The 21,492-nt window shown below is 47.6% G+C and overlaps 1 protein-coding gene across 1 annotated transcript; it reads left to right on the plus strand.

The window, feature by feature from the left end:
* Nucleotides 1–14,258: 14,258 nt before the first annotated feature.
* Nucleotides 14,259–17,718, plus strand: LOC144108270 (uncharacterized). Its single transcript, XM_077641541.1, has 3 exons — nucleotides 14,259–14,349; nucleotides 15,612–15,744; nucleotides 17,476–17,718. The coding sequence occupies exons 1-3, from the start codon at nucleotides 14,259–14,261 to the stop codon at nucleotides 17,612–17,614; spliced, it is 363 nt and encodes a 120-aa protein (XP_077497667.1). The 3' UTR covers nucleotides 17,615–17,718.
* Nucleotides 17,719–21,492: the final 3,774 nt, after the last annotated feature.

Consider the following 21,492-nt stretch of genomic DNA (forward strand, 5'->3'; position numbering starts at 1 on the left):
AAAGTAATTCCGGAGCCCTCCACTACGGCACCTATTCCTTTCTTCTTTCACTCCCTCCTATATCCCTTCCCTTACGGCGCGGTTCAGGTGTCCAACGATATACGAGACTGATACTGCGCCATTTCCTTTCCCCAAAAACCAATTATTATTATTATTAAAGGCGATGCATCCTCACGTGTGAGACGCGCCAATCACACCTTCCTGCTTTGCCTACCGCCGTGGTGGCTCAGTTGATAGAATAGCTCTATGTTCAGTAGCTAGCGCTCGGCTACTGAGCCGGAGTGCCCGGGTTTGAACCCAACCGCGGCGGCCACGTTTCGATGCAGGTGAAGCGAAAAAAAAATTGGAGGATGCTTAGAGTGAGACGTGGCAGCGCTTTGCAGCGTTGCCGAGGGTTCCACGGAACGCCATCGCCCGTTCAGCGCGACGCGTGGCCTGTTGGACAATTTAAGGAAAGGACGCCTGTCTCACATATCTCGGTGGACACCCGAACCGGGCCGTAAGGGAAGGAAAATGAAATGAAAATTGGCTTCAAGGAAAGGAAATTACTCCGGTCTCACATTTCTCGCTGGACACCCGGACCACACCGTAAGGGAAGGAAAAAACTGGAGGACGCTTAAGCTTCGCCTTTAAGAGTGGACGCCTTGCCCGTTAGACAAATCGCTCTGCTATACCTACGGTGAAACGGACGCGCGGAGCGGAAAACCACGTAGAAGCGCTGCCAGGCGCCTTGCCGAAACGCGCGGGACTCAAGTTACAGTCGTAGTTCGTCGGCACATCGTACTCGACAAACCCGATGCCACGAACGCCAGCCCAGCTTCCGCGCCGAACGAACGGGCAGCAAGCCGCAAGCTTCGTGGTGAACGCGCTTTGGATGTGCGCTGCGTTGTTCGCCGCTCACCGCGTGATTCCTGCGTGCCCGCACGACCCCACTGCGCGGGAGGCACTGATTTTGGTCTTCAAATGAGCCAGCGGTCAAACTTCTTGCGGCGCGGTTCAGGTGTCCACCGATATATGCGAGACAGTTACTACGCCATTTCTTTTCCTCAAAACCGGTTCGGGTGTCCTCCTATATATATGTAATAATAATAATAATAATAATAATAATAATAATAATAATAATAATAATAATCATAATAATAATAATGCCTTTATTTTCCATCCCAAGGATGCGAGAGGCAGAGAGAAAAGCTAGATTTCCAGCTTGACGGGCTCTCGCCTCCCCGTTACAAATACATAGCTTTTCGAAAAAAAAGGCATACAGGACAAGCGTTTCAACGCAGACAAAATAAATATAATGCATAAAAAGGACAATTTTTACACAATTGCACAAACCATAACAAACAAAATGATGTGCATATTATCATGTCGCACATCAAAAAAAGATGGTACCCGCTCGCGTATAGATGAAACAAAATGAAGCAAATCTTTTGGCCGAATACGTTGAATATTAAAGTTGTAGTTCTGGCACAAGTTAAAGAAATACGGAAGGGTGTTTCTAAGCATATGTTGTCCGTAACCAGTTCTAAATGAGTGTACGTGCCAAATATCGGTGTTTCTGGTTGCATACGTGATATTTCTTTTGTGCAGTGAAGCCAGTTGTGCCATGAACGAGATATTGTTTTTGAGCTCAGTAATGTATTTAGAAATTAAGCGGTATGAGTACAGATCCTGAATTCGCATTATGTTGTCATTTTTCCTCCGCGGCGGCTGCGTTTTTATGAAATAATTGGTTTTTTGGGGAAAGGAAATGGCGCAGTATCTGTCTCACATATTGTTGGACACCTGAACCGCGCCGTAAGGGAAGGAATAAAGGAGGGAGTGAAAGACGAAAGGAAGAGAGAGGTGCCGTAGTGCAGGGCTCCGGAATAATTTCGACCACCTGGGGATCTTTAACGTGCACTGACATAGCATAGCACACGGGCGCCTTAGCGTTTTTCCTCCATAAAAACGCAGCCGCCGCGGTCGTGCTCGAAAGCGGGAACTCCGGATCAGTAGTCGAGCGCCCTAACCACTGAGCCACCGCGGCGGGTGCGTTTTTATGGAGGAAAAACGCTAAGGCGTCCGTGTGCTGTGCTATGTCAGTGCACTTTAAAGATCCCCAGGTGGTCGAAATTATTCCGGAGCCCTCCACTACGGCCCCTCCTTCTTCCTTTCTTCTTTCACTCCCTTCCTTATCCCTTCCCTTACGGCGCGGTTCAGGTGTCCAACGATATATGAGACAGATACTGCGCCATTTCCTTTCCCCCCAATACCAATTATTATTATTATTAAAAACCAATTATTATGTCTTTAACAAAGAGCGGTGTAGATGGATGATCATATGCTACATTGTATATGATTCTGAGCATTCTTTTCTGCTGAACGTATAATTTTCGTAGGTTCGTGCGGGATGTTTGCCCCCATACCAAATGACAGTAATTTAGATGGGAACAGAACAATTATGAAGTAGCATTTTCACTTTTTTGAGGAGGACGTGCTTATGAGTGTAAATCAATCCAATGACTCGCGACAATTTTGATGCTACGTAATTCGTATGATCATCCCATGTCATTTTCTCGTTGAAAAGTACGCCTAGTTCTTTAAAGTAATTCACTATCTCTAATTTAAAATCATTGAGTGATACCATCGTTAATACCACCATCCTTGTTTTTTGAACGGTAAATAATGGCTTTTGTTTTGGAAGTGTTAATTTTTAGAGCGTTATATTTTGCCCACTTTTCAAGCTGCCTAAGTGCTGTATTTGCATTCAAGACCATGTTCGAGGCGGATGCGGCTTAAAAGAATAAGCTGGTATCGTCAGCATAACTGACCATTTTTGTTTCTCTGTCTATCTGTGTAATGTCGTTGACGGATATATTATAAAGGAACGGGCCCAAAATGCTGCCTTGCGGCACACTGGAAAAGAGAAGTTTAGCATTAGATTGGTGACCGTTTATTTCAACATACTGTTGCCGACTCCCGAGGTAGCTGCCCAAAAGCATCAATGACGTTCCTCGAAAGCCATATACTTGAAGCTTTTTTAAAAGTAACGTGTGGTTCAAATGATCAAAAGCCTTGGAAAAATCTACGTATATTAATAATAATAATTGGTTTTTTGGGGAAAGGAAATGGCGCAGTATCTGTCTCATATATCGTTGGACACCTGAACCGCGCCGTAAGGGAAGGGATAAAGGAGGGAGTGAAAGAAGAAAGGAAGAATAGATGCCGTAGTGGAGGGCTCCGGAATAATTTCGACCACCTGGGGATCTTTAACGTGCACTGACATCGCACAGCACACGGGCGCCTTAGCGTTTTTCCTCCATAAAAACGCAGCCGCCGCGGTCGGGTTCGAACCCGGGAAATCCGGATCAGTAGTCGAGCGCCCTAACCACTGAGCCACCGCGGCGGGGAACTACGTATATTCCTAAATTCCTAAAGCTAAATTCCTGCCATCAAGAGATTTTACAATGTATTCTTCTTGTTCTAATAGAGCTAGTTCGGTCGACCGGTGTTTCCGAAATCCGAATTGTGAAAGTGTCAGTATATCATGTTTATTACAGAAATTATTCATCCGGGTCAAAATTACTTTCTCGAGCCCTTTCGAGAAAACAGGCAGTATTGACAAAGGCCTATAGTTTGCAAGGTCATTCTTGTCGCCTTTTTTATAAACAACTGTTACCCTTGCAATCTGCATTTGCTGTGGAAAGACACCATTTTCCAGACAAAGGTTGAATATATGGGTGAGGCATGGTGCTATTACATCAATGACATATTTCACAGGTTTTATCTTAATGCCGTTTTATCACAGCTCCCAGAATTATTTAATGCAAGAAATATGGTCTCTACTTCAGACTCAGTTACAGGACTTAGGAAACATGACTGATCTACGGTACAGTTTATGTAGTCCAGAACCATCCCATCATAATGATTTCTCTGGAGGTCAATAAAAAAATCATTAAACGCATCAGCCAACTTGCTGTCCGACAATTCTTTGTTCAGAATAATTTTTGTAACTTGGTTTGACAGGAAGGGAGATTAATCACACTTTTTAACTTTTTCCACGTCACGTCTTTCCTAGAGGTCGACTTAAAAAAGAAATTGCAATAATACTCATCTCTTGCAGTTCTTATATCTTTCGTTAGTTTGTTACGAAGGCATTTGTATGTTTTAAAAAGATCAGAATCCTCAGTGTCTCACGAGTGAGACAGTTACTGCTCCATTTCCTTTATCACTTTTGTTGGGGCAGTGGCGTACAATGCAAGGAGGAGGAGGGGGGATTTTTCACTCATGGCCGACGCTGACGACACCAGCTTTTCTGCGACACGAGGTCCTTAACGTTATCGCGTTAAAAACAAACCGTATTCACTAGACGCGCCTTTGTTCACTCCAAACCATCGAGCTGGCGTAGCGGAGTGGTTAGCGTGCTCGTCTCACATTCCGGAGGCCATGGCTCGATTCCCCACCTCGACTAATTTCCTACTCGGTTTTATTTATTAATGTTTCTGCGATTTTTCGCTCACGGCCGACGCCGCCGACGCCGACGACACCGTCTTTTCTGCGACACGGGGCCCTTAGCGCTATCGCGTTAAAACTGGTAGTGGCTGAGCTCAGCTATGCCAGGATATACGTAGCGAGAGCGGCAGTTCCCCTCTGGTCTAATAATAATAATAATAATTGGTCTTTGGGGGAAAGGAAATGGTGCAGTATCTGTCTCATATATCGTTGGACACCTGAACAGCGCCGTAAGGGTAGGAATAAAGGAGGCAGTGAAAGAAAAAAGGAAGAACGAGGTGCCGTAGTGGAGGGCTCCGGAATAATTTGGACCAACTGGAGATCTTTTAACGTGCATTGACATCGCACAGCACACGGGCGTCTTAGCGTTTTTCCTCCATAAAAACGCGGCCGCCGCAGTCGGGCTCGAACCCGGGAACTCCGGATCAGTAGTCGAGCTAATCGCGTGGTCGGTTATACGACGAGCCTTTACATCCTCCTTTTCAGTTGTTGTTGATGATGACGTTGCTATTGGTTTTTGAGGAAAGGAAATGGCACAGTATCTGTCTCATATATCGTTGGACACCTGAACTGCGCCGTAAGGGAAGGGATAAGGACGAACTGAGAGAAGAAAGGAAGAAGGAGATGTCGTAGTGGAATAATTTCGACCACCTGGGGATATTTAACGTGCGCTGGCATCGCACAGCACACAGGCGCCTTTGCGTCCATCGAACTGCAGCCGCAGCGGTCGGGCTCAAACCCGAGTGCTCCGGATCATTAGCCAAGCGCCGTAACCTCTGAGCCACCGCGGCGGGTTGCAGGGGAGGTCTCTGAAATAATTTCGACCACCTAGGGAAAGATTCCCAGGTGGTCGAAATTATATCGGAGACCTTTACTACGTCGCCTCCTTCTCTTAATTAGTAAGCGGGTTAACTAATTTTTAAAAATAAACTTTTTAACTAGTACAATTAGGAGCGTAGTTGGAATTACACATTTGTAGCCGGTCGATAATAATAGGCACATCAGTTTTTAGAATTTCGAAAACGCGATTACCTTTGACGCTGTGGATCGACAAAATATGGCTTTTTTGACTAGTTATACATGCACTGGAAAGGTTGCTTTGCCTTCATGCTTTTCTAAAGCACATGTATTTTGGCACGATGTTGCCAAATTTTGTTGAGCCACAGCGCCATTTGGCTACATCGTGCCAAAATACATGCGCTTTCGAAAAGCATGCAGGCAAAGCAACCTTCAAGTGCATGTATAACTATATTCAAAAAAGCCAAATTTTGTCGGGGCACAGCGCCGAAGATTATCGCATTTTCGCAATTCTAAATTTGATACGGCTATTAATAACGACCGCGGCTACAAATCTAATTGCAACTAGGCACCTATCTCTACTAGCTAAAAAGTTCATTATTGAAAATTACTTAACCAGCTTATATAGACTTAAGACGATCCACCGGTTTTCTGATGTCCGCGAACATAATACTATGCTGAAAAAGCAATATTTCTCCCCAAAAAAGGCTATTTTTGAAAAATGTTTCAAAGTCTTCTCTGAAACACCTGGTGTATATAATGCATAAGCCATTAGGTTTTTGAATTAACACTAACGAATGCGAAAATAATTCCTTTTCTTTCAGTCTGAATTTTTTAAGTGCAGGTGATGAGGAACACTGGAAACGTCGCCCAAGAAGCCTAGCATGCGCATGCATGGCGAGACTAAGGCATTCTTGATATTTCTTCATCTAGAAATGCCAGAGGCAGACAACGAAAAGGAAAAGAAAAAAATACGGCCGCAGGAAACGGGACGACGCGCCGTCTGCCCATGGAAGCAACGGCGCGGCGAAGTGCACACGTCACTGTTCCCGGCCTCTGCACCCAGGGGAAATTTTCTATAGCTGATAAGCGCGACAACGTAGATCGTCCAATCGCCTTTAAAAGGCCCTGCAGCCGACAGTAAGGAGCATGCGCAAGCAGCTGACTCGAGGGTGAAAAATGCGACCGTCAGACCGCCATTCTTTCTTCGTTGACGCTAGCCACGAAACTAATTTTCGCCGTGGTACAAGCCGCAGTGGTCCTTGACATGACTTTGTGCCCGTTGCCGTTGGGTTGCTGTCGTCTTCTCCTTTCAGCGGAGACTGGTAGAAGCCGTTACACTCACGACCGACCAACGACTGTCAAGGAATACACCTCCGAGCCAGGCCGTCGGCATCGAAGGTGAGTGCGAGGCTAAGCCTCGCGGATATGCTGACGTGTCCGTGAAACTTGCTATGGGCTGTTGGAGCAAATTTAAAGGTGCACTAAAGAGGGTTCTGAGCTCGTCTTTTTACCGCGGAAACTTGATCTGCATGCTCCGAGCATTCGTAGAAACTTCGAATTGTTGTCGTCTGCGTCCGATTTCCCTATTAATTCGAATTAAACGTCCTGGCTCCCGCCTTTCCTTTTTTTTTTGAACTCACCTTATAAAAGAGGAGTCAGCCAATGTGTGGAGGAGGAGGAGAAAACTTTATTGTACTCTGTGGTTTTGGGGCATCTTCAGAGATGTTCTCTCCTTGGTTGTATCCCCAGGAGTGTTCTCCGCATGTCGAGCTCGTCCACTTTTAATCAATGGTCGGTTGCCCTCAATCCAGAGCCCCGCTGGCCACTGCCGCCCGTTGAGCTCGCTGCACCAGACCTTGTTGGTCTTCACTGCGGTCGCTGGACAGCAGAGTCTCCCACTGCTCCGCACTCGGGTTTTGTATTTTGGGGACCACGCCTATGTTTTGACAGGCCCATGTGATGTGGTATATAGCGTGGGTTTTTCGTCGCACCAGGGAAATTTGTCCGCGTATATCGTAGGGTGTATTTTGTTTAGTATGTGTTGGTTTGGGTAAGAACCTGTCTGTAATTGTCTCCAAGTGGCAGCTTCCTCTCTGCTGAGAGATTTGTGCGGCGGGAGGATATCGGATCCTTCTGCCTCTGCAGTTTTTCAGTACGGCCGAGTATTACTTGGGTGCTGGCACGAGTTCTGCGGTCTCGTTGGATGCTCGGAAAGTAGTGTATCCTCGAACTATCCTGTCGGCCTCTTGGTTCCCTGCTACCCCCGTGTGTCCTGGTACCCACACAATTTTGTGTGTGGTCTTGTCGTTTTCTTCTTCATGCCTTTTGTGTCCCTCGCTGCGAGGAGTGTACGGAATGCGTGACGACCTGTCGTGTCATTCATGTAATTTCGGCAGGCTGTATGAGAGTCCGTGAGTATTGTTAGTGACCACCCGGTTCTATGGCCCTCCGCCACCGCTAGAGCAACGGCTACTACCTCGGTATCTGCTACCGTGCAGTCTCGCATAGACGCGCTAGTCTCTTCGCGTAGAGACGAATCGACCACTATGGCCACTGCAATTTTGGTGTCTTCCCCTCTCGAGGACGCGTCTGCATACACGGCCGGGTCGTGAGGAGCGTACGTTTTGTCGATACATTCGGCCCTCGCTTCTCTTCTGCCTCGGTGGAGGTTGGGGTCCGTGCTCCTTGATATTGAAGCTACCTTGAGGCACTTGTAAAGCTTGTCGGGGATCATTTCCGTCCTCGTGATTTCTCGCGTCTGCTCGCGGTTTCCGAGTCTCTGTAAGCGCGCTCTTCCAGTCGTTGTCTGCAGCAGCCTGAGTTTTTTCGACTCAAGCTGCGCCTGCAGTAGCTCCTCGAAGGTGTTTTGCACTCCCGGGGCCATGACTTTACTGTAGACGTGTTGTGCATGCGCTAGCCGGAGTGCTGTCTTATATGCTTTGCCCAGCGGGGCATCCGCTTGTATGTCGCTCTTGTTGAAGCACTGGTAGGGTAGGTTACGTGATTCGGCTAACGACCAGGTCTCTCTTAAGGGAACTCTAGTCACGACCAGAACCTGGAATCTCCCGACATGTGGAGTGCCTTTCAGCCAGCCGCGTGGCGGGCTGCCCCTCTGCAATCGGCGGAGGGATTGATACGTAGCGATCGGCGAAAGCAAATAGTCCACGCGCATTTTCGTTTCCGTGCGTTTAATTTGCGGCTATGTAGTCTGCGACCGAAACTCTTTATTTGTGAATAAACCGAGTTCCCGTGGTAAAAATCGAGTTCCCATGGTAAAAACACGATTTAAGCTTCCTCTTTAGTGCACATTTAAGGTCCACTCGCGCTGTTTCCGCGGGCATTGAATAATAACCAGCAAGCAACTCGTAGCGTATAATAGTGAGGTTTCATGGACCATCGCCATCGGGTTTCTGGTCCGTGACGGAAGCGCGGTGAGCTACGATTCGCGATGCATACAGCTTCAGGCTTAACTTACATAGGCACGGCAGCTGTAGGTACTGAGCCAGCGAGGAAACTGCATATATGCTCCAGTTTGCTGGCTGCCTCAAAGGGGTTTAGATATGCGAGCCCGCTGCCGTTTGCAGGTACCGAAACCCGTTCCGAACGGCGTTGCTACCAAGCCACCATGTCGTGCCACCGAACACCCGGGGCCGGATAAGTTCTTGAGCGATATGTGGTTTGTGGCAGTATACGGCACTCGGAAGTTCTCGTCAGCCTCGTCCAGCAACTCCGAAGAACGGACGCTGCCTGCGGTCTGAAGCACATCGTGTTTCCGCTGCAGCCAAGGTCGGTAGTTCGCTATTCCTACTTTTTTCCAGTCCCGCGGCGTAAGGAATCATTCGCGCCCACTTTGCTCCCACGGTGAGTATGTGTAATTGCGATATGGTTGCGTGTCTTTCACCCCCCCCCGCCTTTTTTTTCCTTTGCAGATGTGCTCACTCCAGCATTCTCATGCCTGATCCGACGTCACTGGTGCATTGGGCCCGCGATGACATCTGGCCCGATATGACGGTTGCGAGTCGTGCGACGTTCCTTTCGTGCACCCTCTGCCTCCTGACATAAACGCTGTACTTTCGGAAGCTTCGAATGCACTGCATCGCAGCGTCCAGTTTTCTGCGTTTTCGATAAGTAGGACCGTGACTTACCGAAACGAGAAAACCGACATGGCTGCAGATGAAAGCGGTACCCCATAAGGTTGTATCGACACCAGGAACCGCTGAAGGGGCCGGAGGATGCAGCTTAGTCAAGATCGTGTGGCTTGTTCCCGACAGTTGTTTGTTCCCACGTTTGTTCCCGACAGTACAGCCAGTGTTCAGCGTACAACTCGGACGCCTTTGGAAGGCTCACTACATCCACGGTTGCCTTTGATGAAGGCTCACTTTTTGTCTTTGCAGATATACCGGTTCGGGGTCTCCCTTGGACGCGGGCAGGAGGAAGCTGACTCAGCAAGTCCAAGCTCGGATTTCTTATCCCGGTCCGAGATCCATGTTCTCTTTCTGGCTCGCATATGCTGCTGCCTCCCGCACAAATGGTGAATTGTCTGGAACTTTCACTACAATCCATCGCGGCGTCAAGTTTTCTGTAAGGCGGACCGCAACGGACGAAAACAAGAAAAGTCACATGACTACAGGTGAAAGCGCCCCCCCCCCCCCCCTCCTCCTCTATTTTCAGCCGTCTTGACAAAAGGAATATGGCGGTAAGTGCAAGTGAATCGAAGCTCACGTAGCATGCACCGCTTTGGCTTCCTTGAGTAGGGGACATGTGCGGCATGTCCGTCGGGCATCTGCATGGGCACGACATCCATACTTCCCGCTTTTATTTGCAGATACGCCGACTTGGATTCTGGGGGCCACCTCAGCTAGTGTGAGCTCGGATCTCTTGCTAGGTCTGACATCCACAAGAGGTTTAATACTGACAGTACAAGTCTGTGTTATGAGTATACAACAGTTGATTGCCCACATAACACTTGGTCTCTTCATTCTGCGTTCAATACAAATTTTTCTTTCGGCAATACAAATTTTTCTTTACACTTCGCCAAATTCGTACGTGTCTTGCACGTATTGCACCTACATGAGTTATATAAGTTATGGGCCGATAATTCAGACACCAAACTGTGTGCATAATATTTTTTTTTATATGAGTGCGCACTTTACTCCCAGCAAATCTCCCGGTAACGCCATTACTGGTTAAAGGCGTTTCAATTTTCTATTTTCATAGATTTCGCCTTTCGTCGTTATTTTTGCACGAGTCGTCGAATTCTCAGACGTTTGGAATTACGTTGCAAGCTGCCCAACAATTCCATCCAAGTCGCTCATTCTGTCATTTATTGCAGATAATACTTTATCGGTGCCTGCGCAGTTCAAAACGGAGCAAGCGTTCTCGTCAGTGGAATCATTCCTGATCATCTTTACAAGCTAATTAGCCACATTTGCATACTTTCAAGGGGGCCTCTTGAACAGGCAAGGTGGACGTCAGTCCGGCTCTTATGCGGTGTGCAAGGTTGCTGTCTCGTTTCAAATAATTTCGGCTCTATTTTACTAGTTCGCTTCTTTTCCCGCATCTCTTCTTTCCTTACGCATTTCACCTGCATGTTTGTATCTGGACCTTTCAGTTTTTTTTTTCATTTGACTGCACAGAGATTTTTCATGTGCTGCAATCTGTCATGATTTAGTGCACAAGGCTGGATAAAATAAGACTAGAAAAAGAAACCAAGGAGGCTTGTGTGTAAAAGTAAACACCCGACGTAACACAACGACGTGTGGCACACGTGCAGATTTACGTTACATTTGCCAGTGCTGCAACGCTGCAAGCGGGCTTTCTTGTCTCCTTCCCGAGGCCTATATCGACTGGGCATGGACATCAACGCTTTTCACGCTGCTGCTTCCGGTCAACGCAACGAAGGCCCTCAGACTGGCTTTCCTGTGTTCTACCCACACCAAAGTGTATCGTTCTTGGTGCCTTCTAAGTTCTGATTTCACATCATCATCAGCCTGACTACGCCCACTTCAGAGCCAAGGCCTCTCCCGTATCTCTCCAATTAACATTGTCCTTTGCCAGCTGCGCCCACCGTATGCCCACAAACTTCTTAATCTCATCCTCCCACCTAACAGCAAAGATAGGTCAAGCTGAGCTAAGTTTATGGCGGCAGAAATAAAAGCGTGAGGCCGAAGATGGAGCGGCAGTTCCTACTACTGCTGTTGGAGCGCAGGGCTTGTGCGACCCGCGGAAACTCTTCTCGTTATTCCATACGTTACTGCAGATGCTAGCCACCCTGCCTTTGAGCATCGCCAGTTCCGAAAGGCCTTTCCCTGCTCTACACAGTTTGAAGGCTTAGATGCGATCTCAAATGAACGAAGGGCGCTTCACTGGACTGTCCTTGTTGTATACTTATAGGGGCATTGTGATTGACACGAGAAAAAGTTATTGTGCAGTTCGCGACCAAAGATTGCGAACAGTGGAGGTTTGAGTTTGTGATCGAAGTAGCATCCATAGGCCAAGTCTTTCCAAGGTTAACTGCTGAGTACATCAATCCTAATGCTTTTATAACATACTGGTGAACTTTGTTATGGAAAATTGGCATATTTGACCTTGTATGAATATAGTCATTGTATTGTATCTGCTGCTTTTCAATTCTTCTGTCTTCGTAGGTTAAGATGGCCGCTTATTCTAGTATAGGATTATGGTTTATGAACGTTCAGTGTCCCAAAGCGGCTCAGGCTATGAGGGACGCCATATCGTGTGCAGCTTGAGCGGGGATCCAGATGAAGGAAGTCTATGGCGCGGCTACAGACTGGGACGGTCCGAAGGGCAGAAACAGCAGCGGGGGAAACCTGGCATTTGTCAAAGCTGCGTACTGCACGCTGCGAATCACTAAGAATAGTAGTGCATGATATGGATGATATGGCCGTGGCTATCGCACGTTCACCTGTCTCTTCCGGGCGGGGCGAGGGGGGGGGGGGCAGTACGATCTTTCCCGGATGAAAGAAAGAAAGGAGCCAGTAGGGGAAACTTCTTCCATAACAAAAGTTGCATGCTGAATATCTTCAACGGCGTCGACGTATATGGTGTGATGTATTTGGTGCTCTGTAAGTTTTGTTTAAGCCACAGTACCAAACATACTTCGCATCGCAATGCACATGAAAAAAAAAATCGTTCTGCTCTAGGAATCGAACCTGGGACCTGTCCCTGTTCGGGGCAGTAGGTCTCCACTCTAATAAGCACGGCGAAGACATGGTACCGCGAGCCCGAAGTAATAACAAGAAGCGGGAACGGTGTTATTCCCGTATAGCTTTTTTGCAGCCGCATGAACTAGCTTATGTGGATGATATTGAGTAATTACTCCCTTATTATAAATTACTCCACTTTGAGTGGATTACCCTAAAAATTGAATTAATATCGTTTCCGCTTCGAGGTGTTGACCAGTTTAGCCTCGCTTTGCGATATACTTGCTGGCCGACCTGTTCAGATTAATTGGTAGAGCGATATAGCTTAGTTGGTTAGCTAATAAAGTTGGAATGGGGTTCAATCACCGCAGCAGGAGGAATTTTTCTTGAACTGCGAAGCTTCTCTGAGAGGTGCATAGCTTTTGTATGGCTGCGTTTGGGCTGATTCTGATGAGTAAATACTCCCTTGTTATCCACTGGTTTACAATGCTTGGGCGCTGGCTAGTTGGTGTAACACTGACGCTTCAATATCTCGCGCGCAGCCCTAGACAGTGAATTCACATTTTCATTCTCGCATATTTCGCAGTTATACTTGGTAGTTGCGCTTAAGGTTTCTATATCCACATCTTCTGTGCTGTGGGTAGCGCAAGCTCTGTAAAGCATTCGTTAAGCTCTCTTCTCAAGACCTCATAAGTACTTGGTTATAGGGGCTCTGAAACACGTTCCGAGGCGAGAACATCCACTCGCTCAGTCACTGCATTGTGTCTGCGATGAACACCTGAGCCAAATAATACACCTGTACACGCAGTAAAGAATCCACAACCACGCGCGAGCGAAAGTCGACGACCCCTTTTCGGAGACATTTTCATGCTCGCACCCTCCTCCATCACACTCTCCTGCAGTAAACCGCGGTGTTCCGGCGGGTCATGACCCCCCCCCCCCCCCCCCCCCCCCCCCCCCCGGGGGGAATTCCCGTGCGCGTTGGCGGTGGGGACGGCGGAGGAGCGCTGACGTTTCAAGGTGCAGAAAATGACGAGAGAAGAGGGAAAGACTCGAAGACGCTGAAATTCGAATTTTGACTAAAGTTTTCTTTAAGATAACAAAGCGCATTAAAAAAATTATTCCTTGAAGATATTCGTGAAGCGGCTTCCTTTAACATGCGAGACATACCGCAACTTCAATTTTTAGAATCCCTTTCAGAGCCCCTTTAGGCTTTGTGAGACGTGACTAAGGCGAATTCAAGCAGCCCGCGACGCGCGTTCAACCCAGTCTTCTGTCCAGGGTAAAATGGAGAGACATGGAAGAGGCCTTGGCCCTGCAGTGGGCGTAGTCATCTATACAAAAACGTCCTATGGGCGTCTGTGGAAAATTATATGTCTGTCTATGGCCTTTTATGAACGTCTATACGCACTCAAAGCGGTGCTTATTGCCGGCTATAGAAAAATCTGTGCCACTAAAGCTATAGCCTTGGGACCATACAACTGTTTTTAGCTCTCTATAGAAAAATATATCGGCCTGAAAAGACAACTATAGACGGCCATATATAGGAAAGGTTTATAGCTATTTGGTCCAAGTGCCTATAGCCGGCCATAGGACACTTTTGTGTGCAGGCTGATGATGATGATGATGATGATGATGATGATGATGCGGAAGCAAAAAGGCTGAACGATCAGTGTTCGTCAATGCAAATCACTGTTTGCTCTATTCAGAGGACTTTGAGGATCCACGATTTTGAGACAGGAGAGAAGCTTACATCCGTATACGGTCATTCTGCGACAAGTGATTCTACAAGCTTGCGTGATGGCTGTAAAGAAGAAGAAATTATGCTTGTCGTTTCATGTTTCCAGCTCAACAACAATAACTACACCATCTTCTCCGCCTTCATACATTCGTGAGTCTCAGTTCAATATTTTCACTCCTTTCTGAACACTGACTGCCAGCTCCTACGTAGCCGGCAACCGTTGACCTGCATGAACCTGTAGAGCAATGACTTTGGACGCCACGATTAGACGGCTTTAGACAGTTGCGTTTTTTCTGTTTTTGAAGGACGCTCCGTTTGTTAACGGTTTTTGGAGGGCGATTATTCAGACCGTCTGCACACTATTCTTTCATTACTTTGAGCTTCGCAAGAAATTCTTGCTTTGGAAAAGGTCTTACGCACTTTAACGAGACGTAAGGATACACTAGGCAGAACTTGGGAACCGTGATTCTTATTGTGCCGTGTTCATTCCAGGATGACAGGCAGTGGTAGCTTTGTCGATTGATACACTGAGGAATGTTCCATACATCGGCATGCTTTCATTTACTTTGATCCTGGATGTTTATTTAGACCACCTCAGAAAATCGCTTTCCACAGTACTTTCGTTCTATTGCCTTGTTTTAAATGTTTGAAAGAAAAATGATAGGAGTAACGTTAAGAGACCGGAAGCGGTCGGAGTTGGTGAGAAAACAATCGCGGGTTAATGACATCCTAGTCGGAATCAAGACGAAGAAATGGGCTTGGGCCGGGCATGTAATGCGAAGGCAAGATAACCGATGGTCTTTAAGGGTAACGGAATGGATTCCAAGAGAAGGCAAGCGTAGCAGGGGGCGGAAGAAGGTTAGGTGGCCGGATGAGATTAGGAAGTTGGCGGGCATACGGTGGCCGCAGCTAGCAAAGGACAGGTTTGATTGGAGAGGCATGGGGGAGTCCTTTGTCCTGCAGTGGGCGTAGTCAGGCTGATGATGATGATGAAAATGTTGGCCAGAGTGTTCTCTTTTTATTCCAGCTACGGCATTCAGCTTAAATGCTGCTATCCTCTACCATCGGCCTAGTTCTCGCGCTAGCAACCGCCTGCGCAAGCTCTCAGGAAACAAGTGGTGCCGTACCCGTAACTGTGGATTCAGGTCAGTGAAGCTCTCAAACGAAACCTCCGAGCAGAGCTTGGCACGACAAAAACGCTGTGGTCCATAAAACTATATAGCGCACGTGTAAAATAGTTCTGCATGAACTTCGATCCTAAACAACATCCGAACGTGAAGTTTTATTGCATGAAACCACCTTGATCCCAAGCTTAGCCATTGGGACCTATTTAGTCGAGTAATGTTTGTTGTAAGCTTCTTTTTTTTGTGACAAAAGTGGTATGCATCATTTCAGTGGTTTTTCTTACGAAGGACACTGCCTACTCAAGGTTGAAGCGGGTGGCGGCAAAGTACTCAAGATCAGGGACAAGGAGATCTTCAACAGCACCGATCCCTGCATGTCGTACACGTGCTTGGCCGAAGAAGAAACGGTTATCGCGGAAGGGTGAGCATAGAGAGGTGGAAATGACCGCGCATTGTCGTTTAATTTCACTCAGGAGAAGCCATGGTTGTAGGACAGCACCGCTGAAGCTTCTGTTGTTCCTTGAGCTGCTTCGATAATGTTCAAATGAAAGAGGACAAGGAAATGAGCGAAGGATCAATCTAATTCGGCCGGCAAGCTGGGCTCGCGAGAGTGCAAGCGGCAAACTAGCAAGACGTAACGAAGCGCGCAAAACTGTCGCACATGTATAGCTGAGAACGAGGCAGATAAGACCAGACGCCAGAGATGCGTGGGTCGCCTGAAGTCTAGTCATATGAATAGCCACTGTAAAAAGTTTATGGAAGGCGATTTTGGCGAAGAAATTTAATTTCTCTTCGTCCAGAGAGCACTGCTTGAGTCATAACAATGAGGTATGCAGCACGAATACGCATAATTAGACTGCATGCATATTGTTACGTGGCGACCAGCCAAAGAATGAGAAGTGGGGACCGGTGGCAGGGAGATGATTTTCAATGGCTGCTGCTGGTCTAGCGCGAGCGCCCCGTCGCTCGCCACTACCAGCTTCTTTCTCGTGACACTACCTGGGGCCACCTACTGGTCTTCCCGGTCATGAACTGAAGACACTGACGAATAGACGCGCGAAATGGTGACGGGCTTGAGAGTACAGTAGAACACAAACAATATAGTGGGGAAGTGCTGGCCGCCACGATGAAACAGATGGCTAAATGATTTCTGGTCCATGAAGAGACAATATTATACCAGGCCGCATGCAGAAGTGGTGATTGGTCCAATATAAAGGGGGATCCCCCAAGGTGGCGTTCACCTAGGAGGTTTCCACTTAAGGTTTTTAATCGGGCTGATCTCACCATACCATTTGCTAGCCGTCCTGGTTGTATCAGTTGGCAGAGCGACTGTCTCTTTCTTCTTTCACTCTAATCTTTCTGCCTTCCATCATGGCACAGTTTTGGTGTCCACCGAGAAGTTAGAGTTACCGCGCCTTTCGTTTCCTCATAACCAATCATTACCACTTTTTGTTCAACTGCGAAGTTTCTTTGGATACTGTATAGCTTTAGTTTGTCGACGTATGGCTGCTCTTTCGTGGATGCTGATACTCCCGCATTACAGAAGTGGGGATTCGAGAATATTATTGTCCATAATGTCGTAAAAGATTGAAGGCAGCTCGATTTGAGCTGAAATTTGAGTTCTAGCGGCTTAAACGCTGATAGGCCTCTTTTATTATGTGTGTCGCTTTGTCATGAACAGTCGTAAGCGACCGTGCTTGTAAATTATGACGATTTGTACAAACGATTCAGGCGAAAATAAACGCTTCCTTCTTTCTTAAGATTCGGTGATATGGGTAGAAAAAAACAAACATTGCGATGGTTGCTTATTTACCGCATGGTTCTGGATACAGGTAGGGCAGAGGACAGAGGAATGGCTGCAGAGCATAGATCCCGGCCTTTTCATGTACAGATCAGCGTCAAAGTGCTGCATTGGTACGGCTGTCTGGGCCTCGTCAAGCTGTATACCTACAGCTTTTAGTGCAGGCAGCCGGCCAGAATTTTCTGGGAAATAAACAGAATTTAATTGAATTGAATTTGCCACCGAAGGAACTATTTGATGCAGGTTTACGCTCATGATGTGCTACCGCCTCCTGTGTTTAATACACGGTGTTATCCTGTGTACCACACATACACGTTTACAGTCTCAGATCCACGGAAATGTACTCGGCAGGTGTGTTCCGCTTGAGGTTCGGGGAACACAGTGCAGAGTGGAGCCCGGAAGGGAAGCTCCGTTTCCGGCCTGTTGTCCTTCGCCTTCCTGTGACTATGAGTTGGGCCACAAGGACCCTGCCACGGAGAGCGGAGTCTGAAGTCTCTTCACAGATGCGTTGTGCGCCTCAGTGAAAGCATGCATCCTTCGCACGGAATGCTCATGAGGCCGAGCAAAAAAAAAATATCTGAAGCAGATGAAATCTTTGCCTCGTCCATCTCGCACGCTTTGTTAGCACTGTTTTATTGATTCTACTCTATTGACTGCATCTTGTTCCTGCTGGTCTGCGTATGCCACTAGTTTAATGTTGTGTCCACTATTATCTTGGCCCAGATTGAACCGATAGTATGTACAAGTAAAAAAATTAAGAATAAATAAATAAATAATGTTGTAGGTCCGCTTCTGTTTATTTTTCTTGCACCTGTGGTGCCCACCGCCAGAGATGGTTAGTTGATTGGTCTGACTGAAGGCTTCTTCGCACAAGGGGTACTCCGTTAGAGTCGGTCTTACGACGGATTACGGTGCAGGGATTAAGGGAGTACGACTTGAAGTTTTATTTACAAAAATTTACATTACATACAAGTTTATTCACAAGAGACAATTTATAGCCGCAAAAAGGTTAAAAAAATTGGCGGTGGTTTAGCTCTGGTTAAACCTGGAGTGACGCGATAGCTACAACTGGCCGAGTTGAACTTGCTCAGTTGAATTGCAAAGTCAGTCTTCCGCCGCTCCGCTTCGCTGGGCGTTCCTTCTTCATCTTCGTCCCACTTGACGCGGCGCATGCGCACAGCTGTGGCAGCTCTGTTTCACCGGTAGGTAGGTAAACTCTTTTATTGCGCCCAAAAACAGGGGACCAGTCAAAGGACCGGTTGCGCTGACTTAGAGGAGGTCGGCGGGGATCCTTTGGGATGCCGCGGCCTCCACCGCGCGCTGGATAAGCCAGCGTTGGTCTGCTGGCTTGGAAGTACACAGGAGAGACTCCCACGTCTCTGGGGTGTTTGCGTTGTCTCTGTTGTAATGTGGACATGTCCACACCATGTGTATGAGTGTGGCCGGAGTTGAGCAGTGTTTACACATGGGGGCTATCTGGTCCGGAAAGATCTTGCTGTATAAGAGGGGGTGTGGGAAGCTGCCAGTTTGTAGTTTGCGCCATTGGACGGCCTCGCGCCTTGTTAGATCGCGGTGTGCGGGAGGATATGTGCACCTTTGGAGTCTGTAGTGCTGGAGTATGTCCGTGTAAGTGGTGAGTAGAGATAGTGAAGCGCGTGGGATATTAGTGTCAGCGGAAGCAGGGTGGCTGATCATACTCTCGGCTCGGCAGCTGAGATCTCGAGCGAGTGTGTGTGCCTGGGCGTTTCCGCTGAGCGACTCGTGGGCTGGAGCCCAAAGAAGTAAGCGAGATGTGGAAGAGGGTGCTGTAGAACGTAGAATGTGTAACGCCTGGCAAGAGATACGGCCAGCATCGTAATTGCGAATAGCCTGTTGAGAGTCACTGATGACGACTTTGGTATTAGGGTCGGCTAGCGCGAGCGCAATGGCAACCTCCTCAGCTGCGGTGACTGTTTCTGTATTGCTGCTGCTGCCGGCGGCACGGCGCGCCGGTGAAACATTACGCCTCACTCGTACTGTTTCACCGGCGCGCCGTGCCGCCGGCAGCAGCAGCTGCTCCGCACCACGTGGCTGGTGACGGCAGGTTCACTGCTCGTGTCTCCGCGCGCAGCCGCATCGTTGCCGCCACAAGGGGGCCTCGGGTAGTGCCTATTTTCAAAGATTGTGTAAAGTCTTCCCTGAAACACATTGTATATACTGCCTGTGTTCGTGGTAATGGGGGCTCCCTGTTTCCATTCTTTGTATCGAGCCTCTTCTGTGCTGTCCAGTGCACTGCGGAGCGTAACCCGCTTCTTGCCGACCCACCGACGGGGCTTGGCGAGGGGAAATCGCCGCTCTGCGGCGCCGAACCCGCAACAAAAGGACGGAAGGTTCCCACAAAGCCGCGGGCATCCGCCGATCCCTTACAAAATATACATGTGGAATGGCGTTATACTCAACGAGGGTTCAGTGTGCCTCCTATGCGTACGTCGTGTACATTCGTTTTTCTTCAATCAAAATAACAATGCTGTTGATTTTATTAAAAATTGTTGCAGGAGCGCGAAGGATTTATATTATCCTGGACCTTTTTCCACTATAGCGTTGCTTAGGCACCTAGTACTACCATAATTGAAAGTTCGTACCACCGATTGTAGACCCGACAGTTGTTGCCAGTGGCGTTTGGCTATTGGTGCATATAATCTTTTGAATGAAAGCTGGAAAGTGTCCCCTTTTCCTTTTGTTTTCTCTTGTTGTCCATGGGTAGCTATGCACTGGCTTTCTATAATGTGAGCGGCGCGTAACAACTTTGTGAATTTTATTCAGGTGCATTTGGGAGACGACGCTCATATCAGGGAAATGAGATTTTGTGTTGTAGCTATCGCTATCGCTTTGCTATGTCGGGGAGACGTAAAAAAAGATATGAAAACCTTTAATGCACATAATGGTTGGGTGGGCCCTCATTCCAGGAGCCCATTGGCTTCTTCCGCCGCTCTTTCCCTGTTGACCAGCCAAAGCTGGTCCTCCGAATGTGAGTTGGACAGCGCCGCCTCCCAGTCCTCAGTTGTGTTAATGATTTTTGGTGCAGCTGAATTTTTCTGGCGTGCCGATACCATATATGGTTCAAGTTATTCATTTCATCCCAGAAGGTGAAGTGCGCATAGTACGAATTTGGAAACATATCTGAATTTTACGGGATTTATATAAGTATTCGATTGCAATTTCCTTAGGATGGCTCCTTGCTTCCTGTTTATATTTTTTGCAGTTCGGCGTATATTATCCTTTAATCTCAAATGTTGGAGTAAATCTTCATAGCTTAACTCTACACGACCATGCTGCTGATGATGATGACCATCTCTCGGTCATACCCTTCGGAACGGATGGGCACCTGACAGGGTGATGTCCGGCCAAGGTGCAAATTCAAAAATCAGCAAGGACACGTAGCTACCTTATGTTTTCGTAATGCGATAGCATTAGATGCTGTTGATGCCTTTAGCGAATGTGACGTACGTAACTTTCGGTCTGGGGACGTGACTTTCTTGCAGCCAATGGTAATTATCTGATCTACTGATGTCGATTCCCTCCAGCCAATGGCAATTGCTCGACCTGGGGAAGTTACTTCCTTTCATCCAGTGGCCGAATCTTGTGGCCAGCGACGCATATTTGTACCCGATGAGGCTTTTAGAACCTAATGATTTGTCCATGCCACTTGTCGACAGGTTTCAATTCTGCGCGCAATATTTGGCGCTTGTAGGTCATCGTTCAGAAGGAAGAAAGTTAGAAGAGGAGATGCAGATGGCAGCCCAGGCATCATTTGTGGCATTTAATGCGAAATCATTATATGGCTCATCGGCAACTAAATTGCGGCGTCATTGACCGGAGAAGTGCGGTCATCACGAAAAATCCCGTATGACGTCATCGCGGTATCAAAGAGAAATAAAATTATTTCCGATTGTGCGAGGAATTAAATCCAGGACTTCCAGACTACATATATATCGCCGGCCTGCGTGAACAGCTAAGGCTGGATCTTGCTACCAAAGTATCAAATCCCAGCATGACACGCAACACGTGCACCTACACAGTATTTCAAACTGGAAAGCTCGTGCAAGAAATTTCACACAGTGTGACGCGTTTCTCCAACCACAGAACCATCGTCGTAGCATTAGAGTTTTCGGCAGTTTCACACGTGCCTTCTCTACACTCTACACACACCATTCAAAGCTGTCGCTGAAGTTCAAGCTACAGTTGGTAACCATCCTTCTGATAATTTTTGGTTTGGTTTTATGGAGGTTTAACGTCCCAAAGCGACTCAGGCTATGAGGGACGCCGTAGTGGAGGGCACTGACGTGCACTGACATCGCACATCACACGGGCCTCTAGAATTTCGCCACC

The sequence above is a fragment of the Amblyomma americanum genome, chromosome 10 (assembly GCF_052857255.1).
Source record: "Amblyomma americanum isolate KBUSLIRL-KWMA chromosome 10, ASM5285725v1, whole genome shotgun sequence".
Lineage (NCBI taxonomy): Eukaryota > Metazoa > Arthropoda > Arachnida > Ixodida > Ixodidae > Amblyomma > Amblyomma americanum.